Genomic DNA, 12745 nt, shown 5'->3' with positions numbered 1-12745 from the left:
TGTTGCTGACCATGTCCATCCCTTTATGACCAGTGTACTTCTCTTCTGATGGCTACTTTCAGCAGGATAACGCGCCATGTCATAAAGCGCGAATCATCTCAGACTGGTTTCTTGAACATGACAATGAATTCACTGTATTCAAATAGAGCACCTTTGGGATGTGGTGGAACAGGAGATTCACATTAAAGCTGACAAATCTGCAGCAGCTGCATTATGCCTTCATGTCAATATGGACCCAAATCTCTGAGGAATTTTCCAGTACCTTGTTGAATCTATGCTAAAAAGGATTAAGGTAGTTCTGAAGGAAAAAGGGGGTCAAACTTGGTACTTGTAAGGTGTACCTAATAAAGTGGCCGGTGAGTGTATCTGTGTTTGCACTCAGTGAACTGATGACCTTCACGACCAATCACAGTAATTTCTGTTGAGCAGGTCAACACAATGGCCAATCAGTGTGTGCACTCAACAGCACTCAAATGTTAGCGGGAAATGGACATTTTAAAAATTTGAGTACTGATCGGTACAGAACTTGATACTTTTGACAAGTCTCGGGTTGGCAGGGAGAACCAGAAAAAGCTCCCTTATCAGAAAGTGGTTGAAAGTAGACAAAGGAGACGCATTTGAATGCCAGCTGTAAATGATAACGTGTCTCTTTTGTCAACTTGTACTCTAATCAAATTGAAAGCATCTTTTCTTGTGGTTTCAACTTACAACCTTTTGTTTTTCTGACCCAGATCTTTCAACTGTCCAACTGAGCGATACGGTTTACGATCCTCAATCTCTGCTGTGTGTATTTCAGCCCATATTCACCTCTGTCTGTGATATTGAATATGTCAGATTTGCTCTCTCGTCCCAAACTGTTTCTCACGAGTAAGGTGACGTTGTAGGTGATCTGATGTGGCACGACTTTAAAACCGCAGGATGGAGGATTGAAATTACAGCTCACAGTTCTGGAGTCACTGAAAACAAGGAGAAAATGCTGTTAAAGTGAGTTTTATTCAACTTAAAATGAGTTAACACTGAAATAAGTGGCATTTTGACCCTTTTGCAACCAGATAAAGGGATAGTTCACTCCAAATTCATAATTCTGTCACCATTTACTCATGTCATTATATTGCATCATTATAACCGCCAGTCACACTTTATTTTGATGGTCCGTTTGTTGAACTTAAGTTACATTGCATCTACATGCCAACTAATTCTCATTAGATTATAAGTAGACTGTTAGGTTGGGGTCAGTGTAAGTTGACATGTACTTACAAAGCTTCTCATAGTCAGTTAAATGTCTGTTGAAGGAGAAGTATCAACAGATATTAAGCAGACGGTCTAATAATACTCAAATGGACCAGCAAAATAAAGTGTTCCCTAACCGCACCCCAAAAACTTATATAAATATATAAATATAAAGACAATATCAAATATTTCCCAAGTGATATTTAACAGAGCAAGGGCATTGTCACAATGTTTCCTATAATATTTTATTTTTCAGTAGAAAAGAAATCTGATTTCTTTTAGTTTGCCTGTAATAAAAGAGTTTTATATATTTATTGTTTAGGTCAATATTATTAGCACCCTCTAGAAATTAGATTGCTTGGCTTTTGATTGAAATTATAAGGATTGGCTACAGAACAAACCACTCTTGTCCAATTGTCTTAATAATAATAATAATTCATTTTATTTGTAAATGGCGCCCAAGATCGCCTTGGAATAAGCATCAACAGCCAAGCTAAAACAAATTAAATCAAATAATAAAACATTACTAAACAATCATTGACCAAACCAGCCTGATCTCATGAGGAAACGTAAGTATTTTACGTATTGCCAGTTTAGTCGCTAATTCATATGAATTTGTACGAGTTAAGTTGTACGAAAATGTACGATTTTAAAAAGGAGGCGTGGCACCTAACCTCAACCGTCATTGGGTGATGAGCAAATCGTACTAAATTGTACGAATTAGATCGTATGAATTCATACGATTTTGTTACGAATTGCTGTGAGATTGCGTTGACCAAACAGGTCAATAACACCAAATACAATAGCGAATATAAAATAACATGATAAAAAATTGTTAAAGGAAAGCCTGCTTAAAAAGATGGGTCTTTAAACAAGATTTAAAAGTGTGAAGACTATCAATGCTCCTTAGATCTAGGGGAAGCGAGTTCCATAGCCGAGGAGCCATAGAGCTGAAGGATCTGTCTCCCATTGTGCTCAATCGAGTGCGAGGTGGTACCAGGGAGAAGGAGTTGGCTGATCTAAGAGTGCGAGAAGGTGTGTAGATATGGAGAAGTTCGGTGAGATATTGAGGAGTGAGATTATGAAGTGCCTTGAAAGTTAGAAGTAATATTTTAAAATCAATACGATACTTTACTGGAAGCCAGTGAAGCTGATAGAGGAGTGGTGTGATATGCTCGTGAGGTGGGGTCCTAGAGATGACACGAGCTGCATGGTTCTGAACCAGTTGGAGTTTACGGAGAAGTTTGGATGGAAGCCCAGAAAGAAGTGCATTACAGTAGTCAAGAAGGGAAGTAACTAATGCGTGGATAAGAATTGCTGTGTTATTGGTTGTGAGAGAAGGGCGGAGACGAGTGATATTACGCAGGTGGAAATATGCATAATATTATTGATGTGACCTGCATATGAGAGTGTGCCATCCAAGATGACACCCAAACTCTTTACCTGCACAGAGGGAAGAATTGTGCTATTGTCAATCTCTATTGCAAAATGATCAGCTTTATCCAAATTAAGCCTTTAAATCGCACATTACTCAGAATATTTACCACCTTGCAAACTAATTAATCAAATATTATGTACAAAAATGAGGTATTAGAGATTACCTATTAAAATTTAGTTTTAAACCAAGCAGCACTTGGGAAATATTTGAAAACGAATCACAATTTCACAGGAGATTATCTTCCACAGATGATAGAATTTGGGTGAACTTTCCTTTAAAGGTCAGTGATTAATATTCATGATTCAATATTATTTATACAACAGTTCTGTCTGGTTCTCGAATCTGATTGGCTGATTGCCGTGATATATTAAAGTAATATCAGCACTCGTAAAGCCTCTTCACCTTTGTGTATTACTTCACCCACAGAAGTGGCAAGCAGAGGACAGTTTGACAAATACGTTATAAGCCGATCTCTCTATTTGGTAGTTTGTAGTGCTGTATGTATACCATAGTAATCTGGTAGTGCTTGAGTTGCTCTGTTTTTTTTTCAGGGTTAATTATTGTGATCTCCCGATTGCAACAGAAAAATATTGAGAAATCTCTGTAGACTGATGGCATTTTATGTCGTTCAGCCTTATAATCTTAAAATGTCAGCAAAACGGCCTGTTTTGTCTTCACTTTAGACATTACGCTAGAAAATCATTCAAATACTAGCTGTAAAGTGACGTTGGTGAAGTAGCAACAGTTTCTGCTGTTCTGATATCAGCAGCAGATGTGAGTGAACGGCGGAAGAAAGTAGTCCCTCTTGCAAAAGGGTTTCTGAGACTCTCTGTGTTTGATTTTCTTTTTTTATATACATGATTATGCTGTCAAACTGTTGTATAAACGCAATATCACACTTGTAGCAGTGCGATGTGGCTGTATATTGTCACTGGTGAGACACTAAGGCACTCAAGCCAACACACGCCTCCCACCAGTGCCAGTATACAGCCATATCCCACTGCTACTTGTGTGATATCGCTCATGTAATATCTTGTAGTCTTAAATTTCTGTTTGTACTGTGTATTCTGTTTTATTCTACTGAAAGCATTATGCATGCTGTTTAAATGCATTTTTAAATGTCATTTCCAGTAGAAATCACAGATAACTTGAGCAGGGCAGATAGTGTGTTCTTCTTCAGTGGTGATAAAATCAGACTGACCTGATGAGTAATGTGTACGTCCTTCTATAACTGCCGTTTAGGTTTGGAGCTCTGAGTATTTGCCATGAGCAGTTGATGTTACGCATGTCTGCAGTCTCACATCTGAAGTGCTGAGGTTTCTCAGGAGGAACTGATCAAAGTTAAGCAGAAATTAAAACCTTATCAGAAATCTCTCATCATGCATGGAAGAAAAATAACAGTTCACTTTTACAACTACTAATTTTGTCTTCGTGTTTCAAGGCTTTACAGAAAAATGCTTTGCAGAAATTTTGTTATTTTATTAAAGTATTTTTTTTATTAATGTTTTATATAAATGATTTATATTTTTAATTAGCAGTAGTCCCCTAAATAACTTTAAAAAAAATATATGGTTATGGTTTTATTTATTTATTTTTTTGCTGTTTCTTTTTTTAATGCATTGTTTAAAACTAATAATAATCCTAGTACTGAAACCACTGCAATTACACATCATTTGTTGCTAATTCAATAGATATGCTAATTACAAAAAAAGCTAATTAGCAAATTAAGTAACAAATGTTATGGCAATGTAAACAGTACATAATGTCATGTAAATAATGTCATGTAAATAATGTCATGTAAATAAATAAAGAATATTAAGTAAATAAAATAATGTAAAGGTAAATTTAATGTAAATATATAAATGAATAGAAGGTAAATAAGTAAATAATATCATGTAAAGTAAATGAAGAGAATGTAAATAAGTAAATGATGTAATGTAAATAAGTAAATAATATCATGTAAATAAGTAAATGAAGGGAATGTAAATAAGTAAATAATATCATGTAAATAAGTAAATGAAGAGAATGTAAATTGAGTAAATAAAATTATGTAAATAAGTAAATGAAGGGAATGTAAATAAGTAAATAATATCATGTAAATAAGTAAATAATATCATGTAAATAAATAAATAATATCATGTAAATAAGTAAATAATATCATGTAAATAAGTAAATAATATCATGTAAATAAATAAATAATATCATGTAAATAAGTAAATAATATCATGTAAATAAGTAAATGAAGAAAATGTAAATAAATAAATAATATCATGTAAATAAGTAAATAATATCATGTAAATAAGTAAATGAAGAAAATGTAAATAAATAAATAATATCATGTAAATAAGTAAATTAAGAGAATGTAAATAAATAAATAATATCATGTAAATAAGTAAATGAAGAGAATGTAAATTGAGTAAATAAAATTATGTAAATAAGTAAATGAATTAATTTAAATATGTAAATGACAACACATAATAAATGACGATAAATAATTTTAAGTAATTGTGTAAATGAAGAGAATGTAAATAATGTAATGTAAATAAGTAAATAATGTAATGTAAATAAGTAAATAACGTAATGTAAATAAGTAAATTAAGAGAAGGTAAATAAGTAAATAACGTAATGTAAATAAGTAAATAACGTAATGTAAATAAGTAAATGAAGAGAATGTAAATAAGTAAATAACGTAATGTAAATAAGTAAATAAAGAGAATGTAAATAAGTAAATGAAGAGAATGTAAATAAGTAAATAACGTAATGTAAATAAGTAAATGAAGAGAATGTAAATAAGTAAATGAAGAGAATGTAAATAAGTAAATAACGTAATGTAAATAAGTAAATGAAGAGAATGTAAATAAGTAAATGAAAAGAATGTAAATAAGTAAATAATGTAATGTAAATAAGTAAATAATGTAATGTAAATAAGTAAATAATGTAATGTAAATAAGTAAATAACGTAATGTAAATAAGTAAATAACGTAATGTAAATAAGTAAATGAAGAGAATGTAAATAAGTAATTAACGTAATGTAAATAAGTAAATAACGCAATGTAAATAAGTAAATGAAGAGAAGGTAAATCAAGTAAATAAAATAATGTAAATAAGTAAATAATTTAATTTAAATATGTAAATGACAACAAATAATTGATGACGATAAATAAATGACGATAAATAATAAATAAATAAAATAAATGTGTAAATGAAGAATGTAAATACTGTAATGTAAATAAGTAAATAAAGAAAATGTAAATGAGTAACTAACATAATGTAAAGAAGTAAATAGACAACTTAATACGTAAATTAATGTAACAATATCAAGTAAATGTACACAATGTAAACAAGTAAATAATGTCATAAAATAATAGTCATGTAAATAAGTAATTTAAAAAATACAATTAAATAATTAATAATTATTATTATTTAAAATTTTTATTACATTTAAAAAATATTTGTAAAAAAAAACATTATTTACTTATTTACACTGTTGTGAACAATTAATGCATTAAAACTGAATTTTTATAAAACAGATATTAATGTACTTTTTTATTGCCAATAAAATACCAATATTATAAATAAAAGGACATTGTGTCGAGCATTATGATTCTGCCATCTGTATCATTAATATTAATGAAGCGATAAAAGAATAAACCTCACTAATGTTGACTGAAGGCTTTTTGGTAGCCTTCATAATAATTCATTCATTTATAATTAATACACAAACTATGCAGTGTAATTGATAATAATAGTTCATATTATAAATCAATTTAATTTATAATTAATATTATAAAATAATAAAGGGACTAAGCCGAAAAGAAGATGAATGAATGAATTATAAAATAATATAGGTATATTAATACACAATCCGGCGACGCGGTGGCGCAGTGGGTAGCACGTTCGCCTCACAGCAAGAAGGTTGCTGGTTCGAGCCTCGGCAGGGTTAGTTGGCATTTCTGTATGGAGTTTGCATGTTCTCCCCGTGCTTCCCAGAATTCTGCAGATTTTCCACAGATTTCCCACCCTGATCTCACGAGAAAACGTAAGTATTTTACGTTTTGTCAGTTTAGTGGCTAATTCATACGAATTCGTATGAAATTGTCGTACGAGTCGTACGAAATTGTATGATTTTAAAAAGGAGGCGTGGCACCTAACCCCACCCCTAAACCCAACCGTCATTGGGGGATGAGCAAATAGTACTAAATTGTATGAATTAGATCGTACGAATTCATACGAATTAGCCACTAAATCAAAACGTTACGAATTGTCATGAGATTGTGTTGAAATTCTGCAGATTTTCTAAATGTGTAAATGTGTGTACATCTATATTCAGTTTTTAAATTAATCACAGTAATGTTATTGACTAATGTGGAAATGTTCATCTGATTAATGTACAATGCAGTTTTAAAGTAGTATTTTCTGCCTTTTAATAGAGATATTATATACATATATTATATGAGAGTCTTGCTTTATTTACCAAATAAAGTGGATCTAATTAGCATTTTAAACATTAAATAAAAGTTAAAAAGATAATATTTTTATTTCACATATTAAGGTTTTGATAAGGTTTTATTAAGGTTATGATAAACCCAAAATAATTCTGCAGAAATCCTTAGATTTTACCAAAATTCTCTGCAGAAATAGCAAAAAACGTCCGCAGATTCTGTCTGGCCCTAGTCATAAGTTACTGTTGGTGCTGTAAGTTACGGTACAACATCCTGGGAACAAACTGCCAGAACTTTTCTGTTCCTTTACAGACGTATTTCTTATACAATTCATTGATTCAAACTACTAAAATGTCAATAAAAGTCACTTTGTTAAAGTGCAGAGTTTAATTTCCAACTTAAAAAGTCGAAAGAGCAGAGATCAACATCCCACAATGCAATTCATAACCATAAACAAAAACACCCGCAAATCTCAAAATACAACAACTGTTAATTAACGGATATTTTTATATACCTTATAATTAATGGATATAAAAGATCTGGAAGAAAAGGCGCATCATCTATAATACTCACAAGTGACAAAGTTATAAGCTACGTCACTGGTCATATGGCAGTAGAAGTTGATGCCGTATGCATTGGTGGCTTTGAGGTTGTCCACTCGAATGGCTTTGACTCGGGGGCTGATGTTGATGACCTCGTAGGGAGTGTTGCCGAAGAACATTGAGCTGATGTGTGAAGTGTCTCTGGGATAAACACAGCAGAGCATTACCGTTGAGCCTTCACGTAACACCTGGTCATCTGGAAACAGCAGGATTTCATCCGAGCTCACCTGGCCTGCAGGAAAACCAGTAAAAAATCAATTATGTACAATTGAAGTCAAACTTATTCGCCCTCCTGTGAATTTCTTTTTTTATATATTTTCCAAATGATGTTTAACAGAGCAAGGAAATTTTCACAGTATTTCCTATAATATTTTTTCTTCTGGAGAAAGTCTTATTTGTTTTATTTCGGCTAGAATAAAAGCAGTTTTACATTTTTTTAAAGCATTTTTAAGTCAATATTATTAGCCCCTTAATCTATAGTTTTTTTCAATTGTCTACAGAACAAACCATCGCTATACAATCGTACAAAAGTTCTGACTTCAACTGTATATATTTTATGCATCTTAACCTTCTGTTTACAATGAATCTGCATTGATTTTAGGTAACACAAATGTTTCTTGAGCTATATGCAGATTAACTCTGAAAAATCTGCTTATTGAGATCATCCATTAACCGTGTTTACAGTAAACTTGATAACCCAGGATTGCAAATAAACTGTTTATAAGACTTTCTTTATAAATCTTTTTGTTTGCTGATAGTGGTGTCAAAATGTGATCGTTTGGTCATATAATCTATTAGTATGGGTGGCACTGTAGCTCAGTGGTAAGTACTATCTCCTCACAGCAAGAAGGTTGCTGGTTCGAGTCCCGGCTGGGTCAGTTGTCATTTCTGTGTGGAATTTGCATGTTTACATTTACATTTACATTTAGTCATTTAGCAGACGCTTTTATCCAAAGCGACTTACAAATGAGGACAAGGAAGCAATTTACACAACTATAAGAGCAGCAGTGAACAAGCGCTATAGACAAGTTTCAGGCGTGTAAAAGTCTAAGAAGCAAAAACATTAGTAGAATTTTTTTTTTTTTTTTTTTTTTTTTTTAATAGAGAGAGAGAGAGAGAGAGAGAGAGAGAAAGAGGGCTCAGTTAGTGGTATAGCCAGAGAGGCAATTGCAGATTAGGAGGAAAAGTGGAGACTAAACAGTTGCGTTTTTAGTCGTTTCTTGAAGACAGCAAGTGACTCGGCTGTTCTGATGTAGTTAGGGAGTTCATTCCACCAACTGGGCAGATTGAATGTGAGAGTTCGGGAAAGTGATTTCTTCCCTCTTTGGGATGGAACAACGAGGCGACGTTCATTCACAGAACGCAAGTTTCTGGAGGGCACATATATCTGCAGGAGTGAGAGCAGATACGAAGGAGCACAGCTAGAGGTCACTTTGTAAGCAAACATCAGAGCTTTGAATTTGATGCGGGCAGCAACTGGAAGCCAGTGCAAACGGGTGAGTAGCGGAGTGACATGTGCTCTTTTGGGTTCATCAAAGACCACTCGTGCTGCTGCGTTCTGAAGCAGCTGAAGAGGTTTGATAGAACTAGCTGGTAGCCCGGCTAGCAGCGAGTTGCAATAGTCCAGTTTGGAGAGGACAAGAGCTTGAACAATGAGTTGAGCTGTATGTTCAGATAGGAAGGGTCGGACCTTTCTGATGTTGTAGAGTGCGAATCTGCAAGATCGGGCAGTTCTAGAAATGTGGTCAGAGAAGTTCAGTTGGTCATCAATCGTAACTCCAAGGCTTTTTACCATTTTGGATGCAGTGATGGTTGCTCCATCCATCTGGATTGAAAAGTTATGGTGAAGGGTCGGGTTGGCAGAGACTTCAAGCATTTCCGTTTTCATGAGGTTAAGCTGGAGATGATGATCTTGCATCCAGAGTGAAATGTCTGACAGGCAGGCTGAAATGCGAGCTGGAACCGAGGGATCATCAGGGTGGAAAGAGAGGTATAGCTGGGTGTCATCAGCATAGCAGTGGTAGGAAAAACCATGTTTCTGGATGACTGTTCCTAAAGATGCCGTGTAGATAGAGAAGAGAAGTGGTCCAAGCACAGAGCCCTGAGGTACCCCAGTGTATAGATGCTGTAGGTTGGACACCTCTCCCCTCCACGACACCCTGAATGACCTGTCCGAGAGGTAGGAACTGAACCATTGAATAACAGTGCCTGTGACGCCCAGTGACTCAAGCGTAGATAGCAGGATCTGGTGGTTTACAGTGTCAAAAGCAGCTGATAAATCCAGCAAGATGAGGACAGATGATTTAGAGTCTGCTTTAGCCAGTCTGAGGTCCTCCACGACCGAGAGCAGGGCAGTCTCAGTTGAGTGGCCTTTCTTAAAGCCAGATTGCTTGTTGTCCATGAGGTTGTTTTGAGTAAGAAAGTCTAGGACTTGATTGAACACTACTTTCTCCAAAATCTTGGCCATGAATGGAAGCAGGGATACCGGTCGGTAGTTTTCAAGTAGCGTTTGATCCAGGTTGGGTTTCTTTAGCAGAGGGGTTACCCTAGCCTGCTTAAATGAAGTAGGGAATAGACCAGAGTCAAGAGATGTGTTAATTCTCCCTGTATTGGTGTGGGTGTGGGTTTCCTCCGGGTGCTCCGGTTTCCCCACAAGTCCAAACACATGCGCTATAGGTGAATTGGGTAATCTAAATTGGCCGTAGTGCATAAGTGTTGTGTATGGGTGTTTCCCACTATTTGGGTTATGGCTGGAAGGACATCCACTGCATAAAAAAATGCTGGAATAGTTGGTGGTTCATTCTACTGAGGTGACCCCTGATAAATAAGGGACTGTCTCTACTGGCTTGCTTGGTTGGGACTTGTGGAGCTGCGCATGGATGAATTTGCTCTTCAGTATTTGGACTTTCAGCAGTGAAAATTAAACCACACTGAACTGAACTAGTTGGCGACACGGTGGCACAGTAGGTAGAGCTGTCACCTCACAGCAAGAAGGTCGCTGGTTCAAGCCTCAGCTGTGTCAGCATTTCTGTGTGAAGTTTGCATGTTTTCCCCACGTTCGCATGGGTTTCCGAGTGCTCCAGTTTCCCCCACAGGCCAAAGACATGTGGTATGTGAATTGGATAGGCTAAATTGTCCATAGTAAATGAGTGTGTATGGATGTTTCCCAGAGATCGGTTGCAGCTGGAAGAGCATCCACTGCGTAAAACATATGCTGGATAAATTGGCGTTTCATTCCACTGTGGCGACCCAAGATTAATAAAGGGACTAAGGGCGCACTCACACTATGTACAGTTGCCTTGAACCGGGCCAAAGCACGCTTGTCCTCCCTCCCGTCTCCCCCGACGGCCCGCACTCACATTACATTCGGGCCTGGCCACGCTTACGACATCGATGATGCGCTGGTCAGAAGCGCTCTCACTCAGCACAGTGGACATTTCTTTAGTTATATTGTCGTTTAAGTCATTTGACATGCAGTGACACGCAGTCAAATATTTCGCCGAACAGATCCGCCACTTTTGACACTTAATAAGCAATCATAAAGTCCTCGTGCTGCTGGTATTAGGAGGTTTGCTGAAGCTGCGGAGCTTTCGTGCAGTGAGGGGTTTGCGTCTTAAATAAACTATGATAGTTTGCATTCATTGAACAGTAAGAATGTTTAATAAACGCATATGAAACAGTCCCTTAAAAGTCAAGTCTCGCTTTCAGTTTTGGGCTTTGGTGCGTTTTGCACTCACACACAAGCGTACCGCGCCAAAGCCCAAGTAAACCGCGCTCTGGCACACCTCTTCCAACTGGGCCAGGGCCGGCCAAGTGAACCGTGCCTGAGCCCGATTCAGAGCACTCACACTTCTCAAACGATCCGGGAAACGGGCCTGGGCATGGTTCAGATAGTGTGAGTAGGCCCTAAGCCGAAAGGAAAATGAATGAACTGAACTAAACTGAACTTCAACTCTGAAAACTGGGCTGATGCAGTTTCAGTTTACTAGAACTTCTATGTTAAGCTGATTTGACACGATCTACATTGTAAAAATAAAAAATAAATAAATAATTTGAATTGAATTGAACTAAGCTGAAGGAAAATTAATGATTGAATCTATTAGTATTTGATTTGTCAGTTGTCCTGTACCCTAAATGGTAACACTTTACTTGAAGGGGGCGTCATGAAACCTTTATAATCATGATATGAAACATCATGAATATTATTGCGACTTCCTGATTTGTCCTTAAGTCGTTAGAGAGGCAGTGAGGATCCTTTTAATTTGTGACGCGCTGATGGCTTAGACAGACTCGCTGAGTCCAAGATGTTTTATCAAAACTTTATATATATATAGTTGAAACATGACAAACAAAACATCAATTTGTGGGTTAAATACCTGTTGTCTGTGGGGCTGATTATTGCATTGTATAGGGTTGTTGCGGTTGCTGTGGCGTTGTTGCGTGTGCTGTGGCGGTCAACAAAAAATACAGCTACCCCACTCTCCTTCTCTCCTCCTAACACCTGTGTGATTGTGCACGCGCTTTATTTGCTCTAGCAGGTGCCAGGTAGGCTCACGTGACTAAAACATTAAACGTCACTGTGAAACCCAAACTAATCAGTATACAAATAAACATTATAATTAAATGAAAAGTAATATGGCTCCTATAAATATGAATAAGATTTTATGCATGCTTATGGCAACTGCGATTAACCCCGTGTGGGCTGTTGGGGATCCACTCTGGGTTGATTTTGAGGCTTAATTTGGCCTCAACTTTCTCTGTGTTTCAGCAAATGGAATGATTTTTGGTAACAAACCTTATTTTGACACATATTTTGAAAAAATGCTTTCGAAAAATGTAAAAATGTAACAATACGCTTTAGGCAAATTGACTACCTTTTCGTTATGTTAGGGGCTGTTTTTGCCCCATTGATTTTCATTCTAATCACATTTTTTGATTGCAAAGCCATGACACTATATAATCATTCATTCTTGATTGTCTTGGGAAAAATTACATTTGGTAATTTTTTGTGTTTTACACAAAGCTATGCTGAG

At 35.7% G+C, this 12745-nt stretch overlaps 1 protein-coding gene across 1 annotated transcript in view; it reads right to left on the bottom strand.

The window, feature by feature from the left end:
* osmr (oncostatin M receptor) overlaps positions 1–12745 on the bottom strand; it is a 42542-nt gene that overhangs the window by 23672 nt on the left and 6125 nt on the right. Inside the window, exons 4-6 of the mRNA XM_056457329.1 lie at positions 7684–7944; positions 3870–3999; positions 808–956 (exon numbers count right to left, since the gene is read on the bottom strand). Coding sequence (XP_056313304.1) covers positions 808–956; positions 3870–3999; positions 7684–7944 — 540 coding nt within the window. The remainder of the gene's footprint in view (positions 1–807; positions 957–3869; positions 4000–7683; positions 7945–12745) is intronic.

This window comes from Danio aesculapii, chromosome 5 (genome assembly GCF_903798145.1).
Source record: "Danio aesculapii chromosome 5, fDanAes4.1, whole genome shotgun sequence".
In the NCBI taxonomy this organism is placed as follows: Eukaryota; Metazoa; Chordata; class Actinopteri; order Cypriniformes; family Danionidae; genus Danio; species Danio aesculapii.
Note: the sequence above shows the minus strand (reverse complement) of the source record. Positions and strands in the feature narration are given on the sequence as shown.